This window comes from Nannospalax galili, unplaced genomic scaffold (genome assembly GCF_000622305.1).
Source record: "Nannospalax galili isolate Female #2095 unplaced genomic scaffold, S.galili_v1.0 scaffold1251, whole genome shotgun sequence".
Taxonomy (NCBI): domain Eukaryota; kingdom Metazoa; phylum Chordata; class Mammalia; order Rodentia; family Spalacidae; genus Nannospalax; species Nannospalax galili.
In genome coordinates, this window is record NW_008329321.1 from 63251 (window position 1) to 89265 (window position 26015).

At 39.7% G+C, this 26015-nt stretch overlaps 1 protein-coding gene across 3 annotated transcripts in view; it reads right to left on the minus strand.

Moving 5' to 3' along the window:
* LOC103736355 (sentrin-specific protease 7-like) overlaps positions 1 to 26015 on the minus strand; it is a 46762-nt gene that overhangs the window by 10741 nt on the left and 10006 nt on the right. For 2 of the 3 annotated variants that reach the window (XM_017798866.2, XM_029564831.1), the window contains exons 2-4: positions 19908 to 19960; positions 14042 to 14140; positions 8407 to 8504 (exon numbers count right to left, since the gene is read on the minus strand). In XM_017798866.2, the coding sequence (XP_017654355.1) occupies positions 8407 to 8504; positions 14042 to 14140; positions 19908 to 19960 (250 nt within the window). The remainder of the gene's footprint in view (positions 1 to 8406; positions 8505 to 14041; positions 14141 to 19907; positions 19961 to 26015) is intronic. The other variant, XM_017798867.2, reaches the window with a different exon arrangement.

Sequence of the window (26015 nt, forward strand, 5' to 3'; positions counted from 1 at the left end):
ATGAGGCATCCTACCCGCTATTCTGTGATAGGACGTTAAGTCGATGATGCTAATAAGGTATCCTACTTGCTGTGCTGTGATTGGATCACTACCCCTATATAAGCTTGTGCCTTCCTGCAATAAAGCAGAACTGTGTCACTGAAACTGGTCTCCTGTGTCTGAATATGGCTCCACTGACACAGTCTCCTCACCAGCCCTGGGGTCCAGGACCGGGCAGAAGCAGCGATGACAGGAGGCAGCACAGGGCAAGCAGAAGTGCTGCCTCAGCCCAGGCAGGCAGAAGAGCGGCCTCAGCCCAGGACAAGCAGAGGAGCAGCCCCCATGCCCGTGTGAACAAAGGAGCAGCACCCATGAGAACGGAGGAGCGGCCGCCGCTGGTGGTAATCACATCTTAGCTCTGGAAATTGTTATTGAATATGTCGATGCTGTTGTAATGAAATGCTTCTTCTGATTGTGTGGTTATTAAATAAATAAGTTTTTTTAAAAAGACTAAGCTTAAAAAAAAAGAAAGAGATTCAAAATTACTGTGCTGGATAGCTTTAGTGTCAACTTGACACACCTGGGTTGAGGGAGCCTCAATTAGGGAATTTCCTCTATTGGACTGGCCTGTGGCCATGTCTGAGTAGCATCTTCTTGATGAGTGATATGGGAGGGCCCAGCCCACTGTGGGTGGTGCCACCCCTGGTCAGGTTGGCCTATGTAGCATAAGAAAGCAGGCTGAGCAGGGGACAGGGGAGCAAGCCAGTAAGCAGCATTCCTCCATGGCCTGTGCTCCAGTTCCTGCTTCCAGGTTCCTGCCCTGAGTTCCTACCTTGGGCTCCCTGATGAACTGCGACCTGGGAGTTGTAAGCTAAATAAACCCTTTCCTCCCCAAGTTGATAGTGGTCAGAGAATTTTGTCACAGCAATGAAGAACGACCCAAGACAGAAATTGGTACCAGAGAGTGGGATACCTGACCTTGGTGTTTTGGGGAGGACTGTGGAAGTGTTTGGAACTTTGGGCTGGAAAGGCCATTGAGTGCTCAGAGTTGTTGCTGTGGAGCTTGAAACAGTTATGCTGAAAGAGTTGTAGATGATGGAGGCCTGGCTTGTGAAGCGTCAAAGGGAAGCAGAGACTACCAGGGCTGTTCGTGTGAGATTTTGGATTGAGAATCGGTGGGTTCTGGTCAGCTGGGGCTGAAGAATCACCTGTGATTAAGAACAGACCAGAACCTGAAGCAAAACCTTTGCTTTACTGGGAAAAATGATGCTGGTTAGCTGGGGCTGAAAAATCAGCTGTAAGTAACAAGAGACCAGCATCACTGTGGTGGAGTCTTCTGGGAGGTATTTCCTCAGGGTCAGCACACAGAGGGGACCCACACCTCTATTTCAAGCTGGAAGCAGGACTTGGTAATGTATAAGAGTCTCCTGCATGGTTCTGGTGTTGAAAGCGTGAAGGGGTCACAGAGAGCAGCTGAGACTTGGCACGCAGAGGCCAGGAAAAGCCATAGGTGAACGTGCAGCTTCAGTTGCAGTTAAGACCCCAGGATTGAAGGGGTCATGGGGAGAATCTGAGGCTTTGCACCCAGAGAGGCAAGAAGAAGCCAGTGGTGAAGGTGCAGCCTCAGTTTCCATAGAGACCCCAGCTTTTTGGAGATGCCAGAACCATGGGATAACCACCAAGGACCACAGTACGTGTAGAATGGAGCTGCCCTGGGTCTTCGAGACGAGCTGTTTGTGCTGTAGACAGCAGAGTCAGAGAAGTGAAGCTGCCAGAACCCTTTGGAGGCCAGAAGACTGTGACTGAATCCCAGACAACCAGCCTTGAGCTATTTGCTGGACTTGCCTGAGTCTTCCCTTTGAAATAAGACAGTACTTGTTTTAGATTTTACAGAATCCCACCCACAGTTTGGACTTTTAAAAGAGACTATGGACTTTAAGTGTTTGGATTTTTTAAGGACTGTGGGGTTTTTAAGGTTGTACTGTCTTATATTGTGATATTAACATCATATCTTGGGGACAGAACTTGGAAAGTTATGGTTTAATAGTGATGTTTGTGTGTCAAGTTGACAAGGGGTCAATTGTGCTGGATAGCTTTAGTGTCAACTTGACACACCTGGGTTGAGGGAGCCTCAATTAGGGAATTTCCTCTATTGGACTGGCCTGTGGCTATGTCTGAGGGGCATCTTCTTGATGAGTGATGTGGGAGGGCCCAGCCCACTGTGGCTGGTGACACCCCTGGGCAGATGGGTCTATGTAGCATAAGAAAGCAGGCTGAGCAGAGGACAGGGGAGCAAGCCAGTAAGCAGCATTCCTCCATGGCTGTGCTCCAGTTCCTGCTTCCAGGTTCCTGCCCTGAGTTCCTACCTTGGGCTCCCTGATGACCTGGGACCTGTGAGTTGTAAGCTGAATAAACCCTTTCCTCCCCAAGTTGGTAGTAGTCAGAGTATTTTGTCACAGCAATGAAGAACAAACCAGGACAATTATCAACACAATAAAAAAAATTAAAAATTAAAAATTAAAAAAAATTAAAAAATTTTAAAAAAACGAGCAATGAGATATCATTTCAAAAGAGATTCTTACTGTATTGGTGACTCAGCAGCCAAAGACCCTCTATGAACCACTCTGGGAAAACTCAGAACAAGCATCATGGACATCAGTGAGCAGAATGCTACTAGACTGAGGGGAAGAAATTCCAAATCAAAACTGCAGCATTTTAGTGAACTGAAAACCTTATAGGGGCCAGAGTCTGAAAGGAAACTCTCATAAAGGCTCCAAGCAGTACCCAGACATTGGAGAGGATCACACAGGAGCAGAGCCAGTCTCCTGAAGGGTCATCTAGAAGAATGACCAGCATCTGAGATTCTACCTATAAAACACCAGACAGGACTGGACCAGCACCTGTAATCTAATCCCAAAGGAAGACTTGAGGGTGAGAAAAATACTGCCCATTGCAAAGGGATTCCTAGGGGTGAGACAGCCCTCTGGGATTCAGACAAAGAACCCAGAAACTAGAGACTGAATCTAGTCAGATAGTTTTCAGATCTTATATCCTCCCCACCTAGTTCTCTCTCCCCTCCATATCTATTTCCCACTATTTAATGCCCAACATCAATTTAGCAGGTCAGCTTGGCCTTGCTCTGTTCTTATCCTATATCGCTGTTGTTGTTGTTTTTCTATTTATACTTTCTATACATTTTCTTCTCCCCAAAACAGAGATTGTTCTAGTTTGTGAGGCCTCTGTGTCAACCTCCTGAGAGATGAGACTATTCTACATTATCTTACTATTTTGGCACAGGTTGTTGTTGTTGTTGTTGTTGTTGTTGGATGTTCTGAGGTTTGGGGGAGGGTTTGTTTGTTTGTTTGTTTGTTTGAGACAGGGTCTTATTACATAGCCTTGGCTGGCCTAGAACTTACTATGTGGCCTCAAATTCAGAGATCCCCCTGTCTCTGCCTCCCCAGTGCTGGAGATTAAAGGTACACACCACCATGCCCAGCTCTGACTATATATTCTTACCTCTTTCATCATTTCGTTACCTTTAGTCATAACTCCCACATCTTGCCCCTTTTGTGTTCCCACTATTCCCCCTTCTATATGATTCCTTCCTATGCTTTCTATCAACCCAATACTGTTTTTTTTCCTTCTATTTTCCTTTCTACTCATATAAACAGTAACAAATATATTAATACACACAGAACTATCAGTGTCCTTGCACTTCCTAAAATAACTGGCACTTAAGTGGAGACTGTCTTTTAGTTGACTATCACTGTATTTCCTTACTAGGTCTATCCCTGGATAGCAAAAGCTTTTGTAGACTATAGTCAGTTTTCAGGGGAGCACTGAGGATTGAGCCTGGTGACTTGAATAGAAGAGGAAAATGACACCTCAACTGTATTATAACTGAGTCCTACCAGCACATTGTAAGCACTTCACTGAGAGGATAAAGATGACTTAAATTTAAAAAAAAAATTTTTTTGGTCTTTTTGAGACAGGGTCTCCCTGTAGCCCCAGCAGGCCTGGAACTCAATATGTAGATCTTGCTGGCCTTGAACTCACAAAGACCCGCCTGCCTCTACCTCCTGAGTGCTGGAACTAAAGGCTTGCACCACCAGGCCCAAATTTAAATTTAATTTTTAAAAATTCAACCAATGAGTCCAGGCCATCCTGGTCTACATAGCGAGTTCTGGATCAGCTGGGGCTACAGGGAGACCCTGTCTCAAAAAGGCCAAAAAAGAAAAAAAAAGAAAAAAAATTCCAAAGAATTCGAAAGCAGTATAATGTGTTCAAAGAAATTAAAGGGGATGCAAACTCCTGAATGAATTCTAAGAGAATATTAAAAGCTGAATGAAAAAAGGAAGTCAATGGAGAATATGAAAATGGAATTCAATAAAGAGGTAGAAATACTGAAGAAAAATAAAGCAAACGCTGGAAATTAAAATTTCAATAAGCTACTCAGGAGCCTGAGGCAGGGTGGTTAGAAGTTAAAGCCCTGCCTGGACTACGGAGTGAATTCAGGCCCAGCCTGGTCAAAATTTTTCAAGTAAAAGGAGGGCTGAGGATATAGCTCAGTGGTAAGAGCAGCTGTATAACATGCACAAGCCCTAGGTCCAATATCTAACATAAATAAATTAATAAGTAAATAAATAAATAAATAAAATAATAATAAACAAGGGGTTAGCTCCATTTAAAAAGATACTTTTCCTAAAGACAATAAGAAAGATGCCTTGAGAGAATCTCAGGAATTGGCCAGACCTATCCATCACAGGTTCATAGATATGAAAGAGCAAACTCACTTGAAAGTTTCCTGGAGAGCACCTCTGGATCATCCTGCTTACACAGGGCACCCTAGGATGTTTACCCAGGATTCATTTCATCAAGCTTAGTGCCCACGCACTCAAGAGGCCATGGCCTAAGGACTGGGGAACTATTCAATCTGGTGCAATACTTTGGTGTCATCCACAAAAGGCTGGTTTTTCAGGCATAGAGAATACAAGAGTTATTGGGTCATGGAGGCTCTGGCCCAGTTTTCAAAGGAGGTTCTAAAAGGGCAGGAATAGGTGGCAAAGTCAAAATCCCCACAGGAAGCCCATAAGAGCACTGCAGGAACTTGTGAGGGTTTGAGGCCTAAGCTACAATGGAAACCCTAGATCACTGGAACATGGAACATCTGTAGATGAAAGCCACAGGCAATAACTAGAACCATCAAAGTAGAAAGGCCATGTAGGCTCTAAACAGCAAGGCTGCAAAATCATATTGGAAGCAACCACATGTTCCAGATGCTGGACATGGAATGCCAATATGTAATGTCTGCTCTGCTGGGCCCTTCTCCCTTACTATTCTTTTGTTTTCTTTGTATTTTGTTTTGTTTTGAGGGGTTTTGTTGTTGTTGTTGTTGTTGTTGTTGTTATTTTGTCTTTTTGAGACAGGGTCTCCCTGTAGCCCCAGCTGACCTGGAACTCCCAGAGATCTGCCTCCCAAGTACCAGGACTACCTCTGCCTCCCAAGTACTGGGATTAAAGGCGTGCACCACCACACCTAGGCCTCCCTTACTCCTTCCATTTGAACTAGGAATATTTATTCTGCCATAATGTATTCTGGAAGTATGTAACTTGCTTTTTGTTCTACAGGGACTCACAGCTAAGAGTTTCCCTTGAGTCCCAGAGAATACTTTGAATTTGGACTTTAGAACAATGTTGAAACTTTTACTACTCTGAAGGGTCACAGAGATGGACATGAACCTTTTGGAGGACAAGGGTGGAGTGTTATGGTTTAAGGAGATGTGTTTGAGCATCAAGTTAACAAGGAGTGGACTTGTAATGGTTAACTTTCACTGTCAAGTGGATTAGATTGAAAAAGGCCTAGGACAATTAGTAAAGCAAACCTCTGGGAGGTTAGGGAGACAGATGCCTGGGAGGATTTCCCAGGGACAATTAGATAACAAAGACTAACCTTATGAATGGTTTGCTCCACTGATGAACTCAAAATCTGAATAAACTATTCTGAAGTGATGAACTATAAAAGGTGGGGCCTGGTTGGAGGAAGTTGGCCCCTAGTAGCATGCTCTTGGAGGGTCTGTCTTGCCCTGGCTCTTTTTGTTGCTACTCCTCTCTGCCTCCTATCCACCATGAGGTGAATGTTCATCTCTGCCACATTCTCCCACCACCATGATACTGCTTCACCACAAGCCTAGACTCAATGGAGCCAAGGACCATTGATCTACTGAAATATCTGAAATCATGAACCAAATTCTTCCCATTAAGTGGTTTCTTTTTCAAGTATTTGCTTACAGCTCTGCAAAATATGCTAAGAATTCTGAATATTTTATTTAACTTCAATGTAACAGAAGATTTAGAAAAAGGTTAGAATCAAAAGCTGAGAATCTCAGTAAAAGTAGGAAAAACATCTAGTTCAAAGTACAAAGGAGAAACTCCTTCCTTCCTAACCTAAGTCACTAGAAATTGCTTCAGATTCTTTCAACACTAAAGATTTTTTTAATACTTTTAAATATTCTACCTCATGTCCATCCCCTAAAATGACATGCAGGCACATTTTATGAACATTTTAATTTGTGAATTTGAATATAATACAGATATTAAAACATAAAGTCTCACTTCAGTCACAAATTCTGAAATAATGCAAAGTCCTCTAGATTTTAGATCTTTGTCAAAAATCAGATTACATTATTCCAAAGCTGGCTGACTGAGTTGGATATAAAATTGATTATACTTTTTACCTACCATCTACATGACTCTACAAGTTAATAAAAGATTTCATTGTCCTTGAGGCATTTTATGCACTAATATATTACGTTTTACCATACATATGATTTTTAGTCAGTATCTACTAATATTGAACTTTAAAATATTTTTATCCTTTAACTCTGTTACTAACAGAATATTAAATGAACTTTATAGTGCTAATACTGATAACATACTTCGATACCATTAACTCTGGAACAGAAGTCAGATGTCATAAATTCAAGGTCGAGAAATTTTATGCTAAGATGTTAATTTAGCATAAAACAAACTGATATTAGAGATAATGCCAGGAAAACAAAATGCAATTTTTGTTTTTATTTTTGTTTTTGTCTTTTTGAGACAGGGTCTCCCTGTAGTCCCAGCTATCCTGGAACTCACTATATAGATCAGACTAGCCTTGAACTCAAAGAGATCCACCTGCCTCTGCCTCCCAAGTGCTGGGACTAAAGGTGTGCAACACCACACCTGGCACAAAATGCAGTTTTAAAGTAATAATATGCTATACCAGTTTTTGACTGCTATCTTCAAAGAACTAGTCCTCACCACTTTGTAAGCATGCTCTCAAGAAAATGAGACTTGAATCATGCAAGGATTCCAGTATCTTTTTACCATCAAATGAACCAGTCTTATAAATACAAACCTTTCCATAAGTATAGCTTGACAGTTTTTAAACAAAAGAAATGAGTCCTCAAATATAATTTTTCTATAATCTTAACAGTCACCAAGTCCACAACTGAGTTTGTGCTTGTTCTGAAGATCAAGAAGTCATCACTGCATCCATCAAGTTTTATTCCTCTGGTACTAGGGGCTGAACATAAGACCTCACACATGCTATTAAGCAAGTGCTCTACTACTAAGCTATATCCACAGCCCAGTTTTTACTTTTTCTTATTTTGAGACACAGAGTAGAGTCCAAGTTGTCCAGGCTGACTTGAACTTGCAATTCTCGTGCCTTGGCATCCCAAATAGGCCTGCATCACAAAGCCTGGCTTATATTAAGCTTTCTTATCCACAATTTACCCATACTATAATAAACTGTCCAGAGGTTTGCTATCATATCACCGATATATTTTTATATTTTCTACAATTTCCTTAAAAGGAAGCAAAAAGAATCAGTAGTGTACAGAAGTACTCTATTAAGAACTCTAATGAGTCTTCCAAGTATGTAGGACCTAATAACTGTAATTTTTACTTTCCTATTTTTTTTTTCTCATTCATCATGTTGAAAGAGAAAATTCAGTATCTTCTACTAAAATAACAACTTTCTAACCATGGGTAAATGTCCAACCCTGAAATGTTCTACATTGCTTCTAAAAATAACTGTTGTTTGAATCCTCTGGATATTTAATTTCACTATGTCTATAATTTGCTAATTTATGACTACAGAATACTACTTGCTAAATTGAGCACGCTTTATACCACTAATGACAAAATAGTCTATAATTATTTTTTATTATCACCTAAAGCTTATCAAGATGTACCAAATGCACAAAAGCAAGGTGCAAAGATAATTTATAATCATGGAAAGTTCAAATGAGAAGGAACCTTAAGGCCACTGAATGCAACCTTTCTAGTTTAAGCATGTTAACTGAGACCCAAAGAGCTTCAGTGAATCATTCCTGGTCACAATATTTACATGTAGTATAAGACCATCCTACATCACACATACCTTTCTGGTGGTGCCTTAGAAGTCACAGGATGCCCACGGATATCTTTTTTATTTTTATGGTCTAGAGAGATGACTTTATTTCTTAGGCTTCTTGTCCACTAGGAAAAAAAAATAATAATAAATACATCAATATGATAGAAGATTTTTTATAATAAAAAGTATTTTTTTCTTTTTTTGTCAAAAAGTCCTGTTATTTAGAAATTCAAAATAACCAGCTAAATTCTTAGTAGCTCACAGAGAAAAATAAATGCAATCTAAAGAATTTTTTGCCAGTATTGAAAGAAAATCCAAAAATAGTAAGACATTTTAGCTTTAGGATTATGAATAAATAATGTAAAAGATAACTTAAAAATAATAAAGGCTAAATAACAATAAAAATTTCAGTTATGTTCAGGCTGGAGAAATGGCTCAGTGGTTAAGAGCAAATGGCTCAGTGGTTAAGAGCAATGGCTGGTCTTGCAGAGGACCTGGGTTCAATACCCAGCAACCACATGGCGGATATCCATTAACTCCAGTTCCAGGGGATCCGATGTCCTCTTCTGCCCTCCTCAGGCATTGCAAGACACGGGTGCACTTACATACATGCAGGCAACACACTCATACACATAAAAAAAAATTTTTTTTGTTTTTAATTTGCCTGGTGTGGTAGCACATACCTTTACTCCCAGCACTCAGGAGGCAGAGGCAGGCGGATCTCTGCAAGATCCAGGCCGGCTGGCGCTACAGGGAGACCTTGCCTCAGAAAGATGACCCCCCCCCAAAAAAAAAAAGAAAACCAAATTTCAGCTGTGTTAAAAGGCAGTAATAGGGGCTGGAGCGATGACTGACTGCTCTTGCAGAGGACCCAGGTTCAATTCCCAGCACCCACATGGCAGCTACGAACTGTCCTTAACTCCAGTTCCAGGGGAATCTGATGCCCTCTCCTGACCTCTGTGGCACTGCACAACACGGGTGCTCTTTTATACATGCAGGCAATACACTCATACACATAAAAATAATAAATAAAATATATGTTAAAAGGCAGAAATGACAGGTTAGAAGTAGCTCCAGTGGTAGATCACTTGCCTGGCATGCACAATGGTTTGTATGTGTATTTTAATTACTTAATTTTGAAATGTTATATGATGCAGCAAAATTATTGCATGCCACATTAAATAAGGCCTATGTCTCTGTGGTAACTCCATTTATAACCATTAGCTAGGACTAAAATTTGTTCTTTATGAATTGCTGCATGGGAAACAGCCTGGATCCTCATTGGGGTTTAGATTTCATGTGACTATTAGGGTTTAAATTTCATATGACTAGAAAAAAATGAAAACTTGATTTATTTGCTGGCATGGTGGCACATGCCTGTAATCCTAGCTCTGGGAGGTAGAGGCAGGAAGATCAGGACTTCAAGGCCAGCCTCATCTACATAGTGAGTTAGAGGTTATCCTGGACTACATATGACTCTATTCCAAAAACAAAAAATAGAAAATATGATTAATATATAGCATGAATCTATTCTATTCTTTAGGCCTTTATTTCTTTATTTGAAAATGGACATAACAGTAGCTACTTTATTTTGTGAGGGGGGGTTGGTATATGAATGTGCACAACCATGAGTGCATGTGTGGAAGTCAGAGGTTAATGCTGCCTATCTTTCTCTATGATGCTCCACCTTATTTTTGAGACAGGATCTTTACTTATGTATTTATTATTTTGGTTTTTTTGAGACAGGGTCTCCTTGCAGCCCTAGCTAGCCTGGAACTCTATGTAGACCAGGCTGGCCTAGAACTCACAGAAATCGCCCTGCCTCTACCTCCTGAGTGCTAGAATTAAAGGCATGCACCATCACACCTGGCATCTCTCTCTCTTTATGTATATTTTCATTGAATTTTTGTGCACTTCATATAATAGATCTTAATCAAATTTAGACACCCTCCCCCATCCTCCACAGTCCCCCACCACCAGATTTCATGCATACTGTCACACATGCTAAGATCTATCCAGTTAAGCATTTGTACACTTATGTCCCTCAGTGCAAGTTTATCCACTGGAATCTAGTTGGCTTATCTAGAGTCTCTACTTAAAGATCTATTCTCCCTTGGCCAGCAGTAATCAGTTGCCAATAGTTTCTCGGCTAAGGTTTGGGCCTGCTGCCCATTTACCCAGTTCTATCCTGGCTTTCTGTCTGATTGAGTCAGCATGGGTCTTGTGCATGCTGTCACCATTGTTGCAACAAATAGGATCTCTCTTACTGAACCTGGGGCTTAGTATTTTGGCTAGACTGGCTGGCCAGCGAATTCCAGGTATCCTCCTGTCTGTCCCCCCAGAGTTGGAATTACAGGCATGCAACACAGCCTGCTTTTACATGGTACTGGAGATTGAACTCAGGTCCTTACATTTGCACAGGAAGGACTTTTGCTCACTAAGCCATCTCCTCAGTCATTAATAGCTACTTCATAAGATGTAGAATCACTGGGCATGGTGGCACACGCTTTTAATCCCAGAACTCAAGAGGCAGAGGCAGGTGGATCTCTGTAGGTGGATCTCAGTGAGTTCAAGGCCAGTCTGGTCTACATAGTGAGTTCCAGGCCAGCTGGGGCCACAGGGAGACCCTGTCTCAAAAAGACCAAAAGAGATGTACAATCACCACCAGGCGTGGTGGCACATGCCTTTAATCCCAGCACTTGGGAGACAGAGGCAAGCAGATCTCTATGAGTTCAAGTCCAACCTGGTCTACACAGCAAGTCCAGGCCAGCTGGGACTACAAAGAGACCCTGTCTCAAAAAAAAAATGTGCAAACATCAATATGTATTAACTTTTAAAGATTGTCTTCATCTATAAAAAGACATTAAAAGACATTTGTACATCTGTGTATAGTAACATTGTTCACAATAGTCAAAAGATGGAATCAACTCAAACGGGCATCAATCAATGAATGGCTAAACAAAATGAAGTATATACGTATTTGTAAACATATATACATTTAAATATTCAACTTTACAGTATAAGGAAATATCTAGGTTTGGTGGCATATGCCTATAAACCCAGGATTTAAGGAGGCTGAGGCAAGAGGGTCACAAGTTCAAGGCCAGCCTGGCTACACAGTAAGACTCTGTTTCAAAGAACCAAAAATATTTAAAAGTTACAACATTTTTTAAAAGAGGAAGGAGATTCTGAAGCATGCTACAACATGAACAAGTCTTGGCACTATACTAAATGAATCCCAGCAATCGGGAGGCAGAGGCAGGGGTATCTTTGTAAGTTCAAGGTCAGCCTGGTCTACACAGCAAGTTCCAGGACAGCTGGGGATACAGGGAGACTGTATCCAAAAAAACAAAATAAATAAATAACTAGGGGCTGGAGAGATGGCTCAGTGATTAAAAGCACTGGTTGCTCTTTCTAAGGACAGGGTTAAATTCTCAGCACCCACATGATCACTAACAACCATCTGTAACTCCTGTTCCAGAGGATCTGACACCCTCTTCTGACCTCTGTGTGCATTGCATAAAACAGGTGCACGTATAAACATGCAGTCAATACACTCATATACATAAAAATAAAAATAATGAATAAAAGAAAAAAAACTAAACTAATTCAAGCTCCCAAACACCAGAAGAATAGCTGAAGTCTAGAGACATCTGAATTTCATACCTAACACTGAAAAGCTGGAGCAAGTAAAATAGTTTAAAACTACACTTCTCAGGGCTGGAGAGATGTCTTAGCAGTTCAGAGCACTGACTGCTCTTGCAGAGGACCTGGGTTCGATTCCCAGCACCCACATGGTGGCTACAAACCATCCTTAACTCCAGTTCCAGCGGAATCTGAAGCCCTCTTCTGACCTCCATGGCATTGCACAACATGGGTGCACTCACATACATGCAGACAATACACTCATACACATAAAATAAAAATAATATTTTTTAAAACTACACTTTTGGTGCTAAATAAATGAATTATAGATAGATATCAGGAATACAATATATTAGAAATTAGAAACTACAATGGTAGTTATTGCCATAGCTAACAGGACTTGAGTTTGATCCCTGTGATGGTTTGAATGAGAATGTCCCCCCATAAACTCCAAGTATTTGGACATTTTTGTCCCCCGTTGGTGGTGCTGTTTTAGGAGATCTTAGAAGGTATGGCTATGCTAGAGGAAGCAGGTCACTGGGGGTGGGCTTGGAGAGTTCTTAAGCCTTGCCAGATCTCAAGTTGCTCTCTTGCTTCCTGTACCAACTTGAAGATATATAGCCTAGCTTCTGCTCATCCTCCAGCCACTCTCCCACCATGCCTCCCTGCCATGATGAACTCTTGCCCCTTTGGAACCACAAACCTAAATAAACTCTTTCTTTTATAAGTTCCTTTGATCAGTGTTTCTATCAGAGCAACAGAAAAGTGACTAATGCAATCCCCAAAACTCATGTAAAAAAAAGCAAGGCGTGGTGGCGTGCACTGGTAATCCCAGAGCCAGGGAAGCAGAGCCATGTGTATCCTTCAGGCTCACTAAACCAGTCTTACCTAATCAGCAAGTTCCAGAATCAGAGACCCTGTCTCAAAACACAATAAGGTACTAGGCATAGTGGCACATGCCTCTAATCCCAACAATCAGGAGGCAAAGGTAGGCAGATCTCTGTGAAGCCAGCCTGATCTACATAGCAAGTTTCAGGTCAGTCAGGGATACATAGTGAGACTCTCTCTTAGTAAAAACAACAACAACAAAAAGGTAGACAGCACCTAAGGAATGAAACCCAAAGTTGATTTCCAGATATGTGGCACATACACAAACTTCATACACACAATAAACAAATAAATAACCAACCAACCAACCAACCAATGCTGCTGAGCTGGTGGCTTAGAGACCCCAGACACTCCATAAAGTGCATTCAGGAAATTCAGAGCAAATGTCACAGGACTATAGTACAGAATACTTCTAGACTATTGCGGGGAAAACTGCATCAGAACCATGAAGTACTCAGTGAGAAAGAAACATGGTCAAGGGGCAGAGTCTGCAGGAGAACATAGACTCAGGTTCCAAGCAGCAAGCCCCAAATCAGAAAGGACTTCCCAAGGACCAGAATTTGCAACCCAGGCCTTAAAGAGCATCAAGGCCAGCATCTATGACCCACCCTTGAAAAGGATGGTCCTGAGGGAGGGCCAGAATTTGGAAGTAGATTTCTAAAGAACATTCTGGAGGTGTGGCTAGCATTAATGACCCTGAAGGACAGCTCACTATTCCCGAGCTATGACTCTGTAGTAGGTAATGTAAATAGAAAACTGAATCCAAAGACTAAATAAGAAGCAGTATTGTACCAGTACAGTCCCGGGGAGAGACAGTTCCGTAAGGTAGGGCCCTGAACAAAGGAAAGCTTAACCGTTTAATATTCCATGTACAGTTCAGTGTCTTTGTCTCCCATACATGGCAATACAAAACAGATTGGTTACTCTGTGCTACAAGGTCATGGCACACAGAACTATGTATGTGCATTCAGGCAGAGACCATGCTGCATTTCTTTTTCTTTGTTCTGGGGGTTCCTGTGACATTCCCCCCTTTGAAGTTCGAATCCACATAAAAAATAAAAACTGACTTACTAAAATATTTTAAACATATCAAATAAAACTATATATTTAAAACATTAATTTTATTTACCCCCTCCAAAGGGAGATCCCAGCATTCTGAGCCTCTGAATTTGGACAGTGGTGACTGAGCATGAACAGCCTCTGATTTTACAGCTAACAATTTTGTTATCTGAAACCAGGATGAGAAAATAATTAGTTTAACTGAAATACATATAAGAATTGAATCAGCTATTAAAACCACTTATATATATATAATATCCTACATAAATATTTTGCAAATAATTTTAAAGATTTAAATTCAATGCCTAATTTATACATAGTTATATAGTTTAGCAAAAAACAATTCCCTCATGAGCATAAAAATAGTTAAGTGGAGAATCACAATAGCTTAACTACTCTCCTTTTGTCCAGTCTCTTCCCCTTCTAATCTGTCTAATGCAAGCTACAGAGTTGAGTAACACACAATTCTACCTACAACTGCAATATCTAAAATACGGTAATGGCACCCATCACTTACAGTTAAAACATAACTGTGATACACATTGGGTTCTTTCACAACTTTCATATATTAAAAACTAACACAAATTGTGGAGTTGATAAGCTCTCTTCAGACATGCTGCATTACTTTATATCTCTAGATCTTTTTATATACTATTCCTTCAATCTAGTATGTTCTTCCTTATATTCCTTTTTGTGAATTACTCTGGACTTGTCTCAAAATTATCTTCATAGGCATCACTTTCACATGAAACCATTCCTTTCCCTAGATATTAGTACTTAGAGCATTTATATTGTTTATATTACTTATACCATATCAGTTGTTTATATATGTCTTCTTCAACTGCATAACCAGATTCTGATCATTTACTTCTTTTAATTAAAAAAAAAAGTGGGGGTCTTCCTATGTAGTCCTAGCTGGCCTGGAACATGCTAGATAAACCAGACTGGCCTCAAATTTATGGTAATCCTCCTGCCTCTGCCTCCCACATGATGTTGGGATTAAGGCCTGCACCCACCATACCCAGCACTTATTCACTTCTGTATTTTCAATATATATGGCTCATGATAAGCTGAATTAAATGAATGCATGGCCTACAAGACAAAACATATAGAAGAGGGGAGGGATATAGCTCAGTGGCAGAACACCTACTTAGCATGTATATAAGGTATAAGGCCCTAGGTTCAATAACCAATACCTTGTTCCAGTTAGCTTTTTCTGTTGCGGTGATAAACACCATGATCCAAAGCAACTCAAGGAGGGAAGAGTTTATTGCACCTTACAACTCCCAAGTCACAAACCATCACCAGGCAGGAACCTGGACACAGGAACTCAGACTCATAGAAGAGCACTGCTTACTGGCTTTTGTCTGCTGGGCTTGCTCAGCTACCTTTCTTATACAGTCCAAGCCCACCTACCCAGAGACAGCACCACCAGAGCGAGCTGTGCCCTCTCACATCAATCAGCAATTAAGAAAATACACCCCTCAACTCTCACCAGTGAGGCTTCCATGTACATCAAAGTGCATTACACACAGAAGGCCTCAACTGGACAAGTTTTGGAGAATAAAAGACTGTAGAGTGCAGGATGGGACTCCTGTATGGAACCTCACCCACCCACGAGACCATTGTAGAAGAGGAGGCAGAAAGATTGTAAGAGCCAGGGCTGGTTCATGAACACAGGGAGGTGGAGGCTTCCAGGCCAATGGAAGCTTGCTCATATGAGCCTATGGCAGCAATGGCATCAATTAAACAAGGGCCCATAGGGGAGGTAAGAAATAGGTGGCAGGTCAACACTAGAGAACTATTTGAGACTGATTGCTGCTGGGTGAGGGAGAGTATGACTTACATACAACCACTGGATGGGCTGACTAGACTCCAGTGGATGCATTTACACTGAAGGACATTTGGGTACAAACACCTGAATGAATAGGACTCAACATGTATGGCAGAGTGCTTGGGGTTTGGGGGGGGGGCACAGAAGAGCACTGACTGCTCTTGCAGAGGACCCGGGTTCGATTCCCAGCACCCACATGGCGGCTACGAACCGTCCTTAACTCCAGTTCCAAGGGAGTCCAAAGGCCTCTTCTGACCTCCATGGCATTTCATGACAGGGGTTCACTGACATACACGCAGGAAATAGACTCATACACATAAAATAATAAATATTTAAAAAATAAATACATAAAATTTTTAAAAATTAGAAAAAGAATTTCCATTAATGAATGTAGAAGGAATAGAGGAAATACATATGACACTTGATCTTAGACCAAAGGCCAAGAGGCAACAACTAAGGGAAATAGAAAACCACCAAAAGAATTCAGCCAATATCCATTACCAGATGCCAAAATATTGGACAAAGTATCAAAATAGCATATTGCATCAATGTGCAATCTGCCCCAAAACACCTATTAATTATAAAGAGAAAATAAGTACCTTTACAGGAGAATAACCAAGCAGACATTACCTTAACAAAACAATCAAGGTTGACCTCACCAATAACAAGACATATGTATTATCATGATGCAGAGGGAAGGGACTACCATACATTACTTGTATGGTATTTCTATCCCCAAGTTATAACCTCGATCTAATCATAAGAAACTCAGGACTAACCTAGGTTGAAGGATATTCTACAACATACTATCTAATATCCTCAAAAGTGTCATGTTATTAAAGCAAAAAGACCGAGGAACAAGGAAATTAGGAAGGCATAACAACTAAATGTAATGGAGAATCTTGGAATGCATCCTGGAAAAGAAAAAGGTCTATAGTCTAAAGTATTAGATCAAGGCTAATTTCTTATTTTTGATAATCATACTATCATTATGTAAGATATTAACATTAGCAAAACTGAGTGAATAGTACACAGGGATTTTGTCCTATTTCTGTAACTTTTCTATGAGTCTAAAGTTATTTGAAAATAAAAAATGTCATATATCTAAAAAACAGAGTACAGCCAAGGGGTGTGGCTTAGTGCTAGAGCACTTCCTCAGCATCTTCCAGACCCTGGTACAATCCACAGCACTACGAAAGGGGGCAAAGTACAAAGAAGGCAAGGATGAGAGGATGAGAGCAATGTTCTAACTCAATACTATGAATTATCTCTTTCATGTGAGACAAGGTCTTACTATACTGCCTAGGCTGGTCTCAAACTTCTGGGTTCAAAACTCCTGGGGGAAGAGTGCAAAAATGTAAATACAATACTCATGTATAAAATACTAAAAAATAAAAATAAAAAAATTAAGCCAGGAGTGGTATTCCATGCCTTTAATTCCAGAACTCAGGAAGCAGAGGCAGGCAGACTTTCTGTTGGAGGACAACCTGAGCTGCCTGGGCTGCACAGTGTCTTCCAAGCTAGCCATGACTACCTGAGACCAGAGAGCAAGAGGGGGAGGGAGGGAGGGAAGGAGAGAAAGTCCTGCTGAAGTAACCTGAGTAGCTGCTAGTGCAAACACACATAACTGCTATGAATGTTAATAGTGGAATTTTAGATTAATTGCATGACGAACATAAGAGTCTAAAGCAAAACATTTTACTTAACTAAAATTTTTTGTTGCTGTTGTTCTTTTTGAGACAGGATCTCCCTTGTAGCGCCAGCTGGCCTGGAACTCACTATGTAGACCAGCTGGCCTTGAACCCACAGAGATACACCTGCCTCTGCCTCCTGAGTGCTGGAGTTAAAGGCTTGCACCACCATGCCCGGCTCTTAACTGAAAGTGTTTAAAGTAGTAGTACTTAATACAAATATTTAAAACTGGATGCACTAGTTTGGATGTGGTTTGTTGATGGCCAATAAAGCTTAGAGCCTTTAAGAGGCAATCATCCCATGGAAATTCCACATTTACAAATGGACTGATGTCTTTATCAAGAGACTAGTTAATTCGTTTAACTAAATTAGTTCTCAAGAGAACAGGTTATTACAAAGAAATACTAGAACTCTCCCCTCAGTTCCTTTCATCAGGTCCTTGTCTTCAGCCTGCTTGCTCTTCCACTTCCTGCCGTGAGCTGTGCAAGGCCCTCATGAGCTGAAGCTGTGCAAGGCCCTCACAAGAAGCTGAGCAAATTCCAGTGGTTCTCCAGAACATGAACAAAATACACTTCTTTTCTTCACAAATTACCAGTCTCGAAAAATGAACTGAATCACTGGATATGATAGTATGTGGTCTAAAAATGTAAAATTTTCTTCATTACCTCTGTAATGCATTCCACTTAAGCCAAGTCTGACTTTTGTTTCTTTAGTTCTTTGTTGAGAAAAGGTCTCCCTGTGGCCCTGGCTGGCCTTGAACATAGTCTATAGACCAAGCTGGCCTTGAACTCACAAAGACTCGCCTGCTTCTGCCTCCAAGGGCTGGGATTAAAGCATGCACAATGATGCCTGGCCCAAGTCCAACATTTTAAACTAAGAAACCACACCCTACAAATCTTAAGTAAGCCAATGAAAAACATCACCTAAAGCCATGTTCTCTGTGTGGTCTCAGGGATGCTGTTGTTTCCCTCTCATGGCCCTTCTTTGTGATTTATTCCCCTTTGTTAAGTGCTACAACTACATAACACAAAAAATGCCCAAATTAAAGGTAACCATGCACAAATTCTTCAGAGAAATCTATCTAATAAATACTTATGATGTAAATGAGGTGGTTTTTAACCTTTAAATCACAAAATGCTAGAGAAAAAAATATCTTTTTTAAAAGGACGATTTTTTAAAAAACACTTAAAGTAGAAGCCTACACTTACTTGTTTTGATAGTCTTCACTTATACAGAATAAACGAATGAAAAGTAAAAGTTTTAAAGGGAATTTTCCAGGGCTGGAGAGATGGTGCAGCGGTTAAGAGTGACTGCTCTTGCAGAGGACCTGGGTTCGCACCCACATGGCAGCTACAAACTGTCCTTAACTCCAGTTCCAGGGGAATCTGACGCCCTCTTCTGACCTCCACGGCATTGCATGACACAGGTGCACTCACATACATGCAGGCAATACACTCATACACATAAAATAAAAATAATAAACTATTTTTTTTAAAAAAAGGGAATCTTCCAAAGCCAGGCACAGTGGCACACACCTGTGATCCTAGCACTTGGGAGAGGGACAGAAGTTCAGGGTCATTCTCGGGTACACAGAGAGTTCAAGGCCAACCTGTGCTACGTGAAACCCCGTTTCAGGAAAATAAAGCACAAAGCAAACCTAAGCAAGTAAGCAAACAAAAACGAGGACAAATTCCTACTACCAATTCTGCACGTGCCAGGAATCTAAGTCTTTTAAATCTATACTACCAATAAATGACCATGAGGCATGCTGTTCATTTGTCAAAGAAATACTGAGTTGGGTTTTTTTTTGTCTTTTTTTTAATATTTATTTTGATTCATGTGTATGTGTTTCTCTGTGAGTATACACCACATGTGGTCAGGTACCCTGGGACTAGAATTATAGTTAGCTGTAAGGTTACTGTCATGGGTGCTGGGTGCTGGTCCTCTGGAAGAAAAGCAAGTACTCTTAACTGCTGAGTCATCTCTCCAGCCCCCCTGAGTTATGTCTATATATGAAATCTTAAATAAGGACTGGAAAGTATACTGAATACCTTTATTAATTTTTAAAAAGTCAAGTGCCAGAAATGATTCCCTCACTAACCCTCAGTTATAAGAACATATTATTTTCTTAAAACACTGTTTGTTTCATAGTATTTTTTAATTATTCTGAAAATAAAAATAGCAAAATGCTTCCATTATCAGTAACATTAAAGACAATAAACATGACGGGTGTGGTGGCACATGTCTTTAATCCCAGCTCTTGGGAGGCAAAGGCAGATCTCTGTGAGTTCCAGGGTAGCCTGGGCTACATAACAAGTTCAGGCCAGCCAAGTACTACACAGTGAGACACTGTCTCAAAAAAAGATAAAATAAAGACAATAAACACATTAAAAGTAAAACTAATGCATACCTCCTGTAAATCAGATGATGATGACTTTTTCCTTTTTCCTTCTGTGACAATCTCTACAAAAACCAAAGACATGGTAGAAATTATCATTTAATATCTAAATGACATAAACAATTTATGAACAGGAACCTTTTATATCTAGCCCTTGTTTAAGAGTAATTTGTTTTATTCAGAATGCACACTGATACGTTTTACAGGCCCTGAAAGACTGAGCCTAAAGATCAAAAAAAAAAAAAAAGTTTATCCTGTGTCATAACAGAGTGTCACAAAATGTCACATTATATGTAAACTTACATGTATGACAACAATTTTAAAAAAGAAAGTTGGCTCTGAGAACTAAATAGAAAGTTCCTGGTAAAGGACTTCACAGCCAATGATATAGATCAGATGATTGAGCAAATTCTGATGGTGAACAGAGGTGAGGATACCTAGAACTTGGTAATATTGTACACTAACATTTCTAGTTCTACCACATACCCAGGCATGCTGTGCAACTGGGAACATTTTAACTCTTTACTAATCAACATTTCATTTTTTTGAGACTTCCTGTGGATTTTTCTTTTATGAATCAATCTTCTTTCAATCATCAAGATTTACTGAATGGCCATCACGTGCCTCTCATTATGCTAAAGCAATGAGAATAAATAATACATTGAGCAAACAAGATGCAATCCAAGATTTCTTATAAATTATAGCTACTGAATTATATCATAAATTTCATAATAAAAGTAAACAGTTTCTATTTATGACAAATATACTACAATTGAGTAAAAGGGGGAGATTTTTTCAATAAACAATGGTGAAGTGATTTTGTACATGTGTACTTGAGTGTGTGTTTGTGGTATATATGCACACATGTGCAGGTGCAAACATTCCTGGATATGTGGGGAGACCAGAGAAGACATGGGGTGTCCTGCTCTATCACTCCCTGCCTTATTTCTTTGAGACAGAGAATCCCATTAAACCTGGAGTTAGACAGGCAGCCAGCAAGGCCCAATGTTTCTCCTGTCTCTACCCATAACAGTTTTGGGGTTAAGGAAGCATGCAGCTAAGATGAGCTCTTTATGTGGGTGTAGGAGATTTAAACTCAAGTCCACCTGCTTGCATAGGAAGCATTTCCCCAGTCCCAGTAAAGCAACTTGATAAAAAACAAATTTTTAAAAAATCTTGACCCCTATACCTCATACCATACACAAAAATTTGAAATGAACCGTACCTTTAAATGTCAAACATAAGACAAGGTTTCTAGAATAAAAACTAGAATATCTTTGTAGCCTTGGGAGAAGCAAAGATTTCTCAAACAAGACACAAAAATATAATCGTAAGTGAAAAGGTAAATAAACTGGACTTCATCTAAATTAAGAAATTCTGTTCATCAGAACTTATCAAGAGAGTAGAGAGTGCTGAACATGGTGGTGTACACCTTTAATCCTAGCACTTGGGAGGCAGAAGCAGGTAGATCTCTGTGAGATCAAGGTCAGGTCAGCCTAGTATACACAATGAGTTCCAGGCCAGCTGGGGCTACAGGGAGTCCCTGCCTTTAAAAAAAAAAAAAAAAAAAAAAAAAAAAAAAAAAAAAAAAAAAAAAAGAGCAAAGAGCAAGTCTCAAACTGGAACATAAATTATAACAGACCTATCTGTCAAAGACCTTATAACTAGTATATAAAGAGCCTCTTGCACTGAGGTATATACTCATGGTAGAGCACATGCTCAGTGAGTTCCAGGCCAGCTGGGGCTACAGGTGGGGATAGAAGTGGGAGGGAAAGGAGTAAATGCAATACATCTCAATATATACAAGCGCTCAATTTCATTACTATTAGGGAAATGACAATGAAGTACACAGCCCTTGCAATATGTAAAATGAAAAAGATTAACATTGCCAAATACTGGTGAAAGACTAAAGCTCTGCTAGTAAGAGTGTAAAAGAGTGCGTTTGCTTTGTCAATGTCTCTTAGATATCTACCTGCCTACTCAGTATCCAACAATTTTACTTCTAGATAAACAACTAAGAACAAGAATGTTCAGGTTATCTTTGTTCTTCATAACCAAAAACTAGAAATAATCCAAACATCTATCAACAAGGATATGCATAAACATAAAGCTGCATAGCAATAGAAGATAGAATTACTGCTAAGCACCAAATGGATACATCTCAGACATTATGTCCAAAGGAAACCAGATGCATTGAGTGTATGACTCTGAAATTCCACAACAGTTAAAACAGATTTATGATGATACTACTTAGAATAGTGGAGGGTATAGATAAAGAAAAGAAAACTGACTGGGAAGAATATTAGTTAAGTCTTCTGAAATATGAGAAGTGTTCCATATCCTGATCTAGGTGGTACTAATAAGGTACAAGTATACAAGTATAAAGAATCCTGTAAAGAACTTTATACTAAATATTGATAACTATAATGTATGCAGCACCCCAACTTAATATAACTTAAAAATATTAATTACAACTAATATACCAGTTTATTCAGAAAATTAGAAAGCTGAAATAATCTGGAATCAACTCCCTGTCCTCTGATGGCTATACACCTGTGCTTACCACACACAAAATAAATCTAACAAAAATTTTAAACAAAATATATAAAATAAAACATTAGTTTTACTATATGCATTTCCTAAGTAAATGCTAATATAAAAAACTAACTTTATTTCCATTTATCTATTTGTGGGGGGGGGAACTTATGTGTATAAACCACAGCTGTCAGAAGACAACTTATGAAGGTTCTGGTCTTCTACCATGTGAGTTTCATGGGCTGAATTCAAGTCACCAGGCTGCACAGCAACCAACTGTATCTGCTGAGTCATCACACTGGCCTAAAACTTAATCTTTCAGTAAGCCTTTGATAATTCAATCAAGTCATTAAATAATTTCAATAAATTAGAATGCCTTAGGTAGACTATCAAAAGTATTTGTTTTATAGATTTAGGTGAAAGAGTAGTTGAGCATCACATTTAAAAATTAAGATAGTGTATATTAACATATTTAGAATTATGGGTAGAATAAAACTAGTAAAACATAAATTAACTACTACAATAGCCTCTGCAGGCATTGAAAACACATGGAGCACTTACATACATGCAGGCAAGCATTCATACACATAAAATAAAAATAAACCAGCCGGGCATGGTGGCACACACCTTTGGTCCCAGCACTCAGAAGGCAGAGGCAGGTGGATCTCTGTGGTTCAAGGCCAGCCTGGTCTACATAGTGAGTTCCAGGACAGCTGAGGCTACAGGGAGACCCTGTCTCAAAAAAGACCAAAAATAAAAATTAAATTAAATAAATAAATAAAATAAAAATTTTAAAAATCTATTACTAAAATAGGTTATATTAAAATATCACTTTAGTCTAATTATTCTCTTCCAAATATGAGTCAAAAATTAAAGTATGCATAATCCCATGCAGGATGATCAGGAATTCAAGGTGTTCCTCACCTCCAAGGTATATTTGAAGCTAGCCTGGGCCACATAAGACTCTATCTCAAGAGGCTGGAGAGATGGCTCATCAGTTAAGAACAGTGGCTGTTCTTGCAGAAGACCCAGGTTCAAATCCCAACACCCACATGGCAGCTAACAACTGTCCATAACTCCAGTTCCAGAGGATTCAACAGCCTCTTCTGTCCTCCTCAGGCACAGCACGACATGGGTTATACTTACTCATATGCAGGCAATATATGCATACGCATAAAATAAAATAAAATATTTTATATTAAAAAAGACCATCTCAAAAAAATTGTTTTTAACTCAGCTGGGCTTAATGGTATACATCTATAATATCAGCACAAAGGAAGTTGGAGCTAAAAGATGGCAAGTTTGAAGCTAGCTTGGAATATATAGAAAGACTATACCTCAAGAAAAAAACAATATTGAGGGGATTGGGAAGATGGCTCAGTAGGTAAAGGTACTTACTGCCAAGCCTGGAGACCTGAGTTCAGATCCCAGAACCCACATAGTGGAAGGTGAGAACCAATACACACATGGCATTCCCTCCTTAACCCCTCCAACACACACAATAAATAAATGTAAAACTTTTGAAATTACTTTAAAATTTTTAAGGCCAGACTTTTCCCAAGTAGATTATTTAACCATCAGTTTGCTCATTCCATAAACATTTACTTGAGATAGTAGTAATTACCATTGTCAGGCAAATTTTATTTAATTCTTACAAAAGTCTTGAGACTCTTAATGGTATTCTATTTAAATTCCTTTAAGTTTGAAAACTACAAATAACTTGTCAATCACTTGTCTGACTTCAGAGGTGGCACTCTTAGTCTGTACACCCTAAGCACACTGCATACTATGGAGCTATAAAATGACTAAGATTTAGTTAAAGATTTCAAAGTATAGCCAGACATAGTGGTTTACTGGAGTCATGGAGCACTTGGGAGGCAGAGGCAGGTGGATCTCTGTGAGTTGAAGGCCAGCCTGATCTATATAGAGAGTTCCATGCCAGCTGGGGCTATAGGAAGACCTGTCTCAAAACAGACATGAAAAAAACAAAGACTTCAATGTTTAGAAGCACAGAATGGGCAATTTAGCATGTTAAAATATAAGGTGGAATCTAATAATCTTTTAAGTAGCAAAAACCCAGGGACAGTTCAGAAATACAGAGAAAAAAAGAGAAAAAAGCAGAAATATGAATAAGCCTTTATCAAGTTTAAATTAATTAGAATATAGTTCTTGGAAAAGTACAATGGAATTGGACTTTGAAGAACAAATTTCTACCTAGCTTTAGATAAGTAGAAAGGGACAGTTCACTACCATGTGTAAAAACAGGAAGGGTTACCAACACAAGTACACAAACCAAGATGAATATCAAACTCATACATTATTGATAGCCCAGATTACCATTATCTGGGAAGCAGGGGGGGGGTTTGTTTTGGTTTTGGTTTGGGTTTTTTTTGTTTTTTTTTTGAGACAGGGTCTCCCTGTTGTCACAGCTGGTCAGGCTGGCCTCGAATTCACACAGATCCACCTGCCTCTGCCTCCCAAGTGCTGGGATTAAAGGAGTGTGCCACCATGCCCAGCTGGGAAGCATGTTTTATGACAGCATCATTGCTACCAACAGAGCAAACAACCCACAGAAAGGGAGAAAAATCTTTACAAGCTATGCTTCAGACAAGGGGTTAATATCCAGAACTTACAAAGAACTGCAAAAGTTAAATTCCAAAAAAAACAAAACTGCTGATTAACAAATTGGCTAATGAACAGGCAGTTCTCAAAACAAGAAACATAAATGGCCAATACATATTTTTTTAATTGTTTTTATTTATGTGCATGCATGTGTGTATGGCACATGTGTGCAGGTAGCCATGGAAGCCAGAAGAGGGCATCAGATTCCCTGGAGCTGGAGTTACAGGCAGTTGTGAGCCACCTGACATGGGTGCTAAAACCCAAACTCAGGTACTGTGGAAAAGCAGCAGGCACTCTTAAACCACTGCCATCTCTCTGGCCCTCAATGCATTTTTTTTTAAGTTTTCAATATACCTAAGCATTGGGGAAATGCAAATTAAAACTTCTTTGAGATACCACCTCACACCAGTCAAAATAGCTTTCATCAAAAAACTCTAACAGGGACTGGAGAGATGGCTCAGTAGTTAAGAGCATTTGCTGCTTTTGCAGAGGACCCAAGTTCAGTTCCCAGCACCCACAGGGCAGCTCATGATCATCTTTAACTACAATTCCAAGGGATCCAACACCTTTTTCTGGCCTCTGTGGGCACTGCACACACATGGTACATTTACATACATGCAGGCAAAACACTCATACACATAAAAAATAAAAATAAATACATTTTCTTTAAAAAGAAGTCTGACAACAAATGCTGAAGGGATGAGGGGAATGAGGGAAACTTACTGCTTGTGGGAGTGCAAACTACTACCACCATTATGTGGAAATCATTATAGGGATTTCTCAAAAAATTAAAAATTTAACTACCAACAACCCAGCTATACCACTTCTGGGCATTATGCCCAAAGGGCTTTATACTCTACCACAGAGATACTTGCACATCCATGTTTACTGCTGATCTACTCCCAACAGCAAGAAAATGGAACCAGGCTAGATGTCTATCAACAAATGAACACATAATACAAA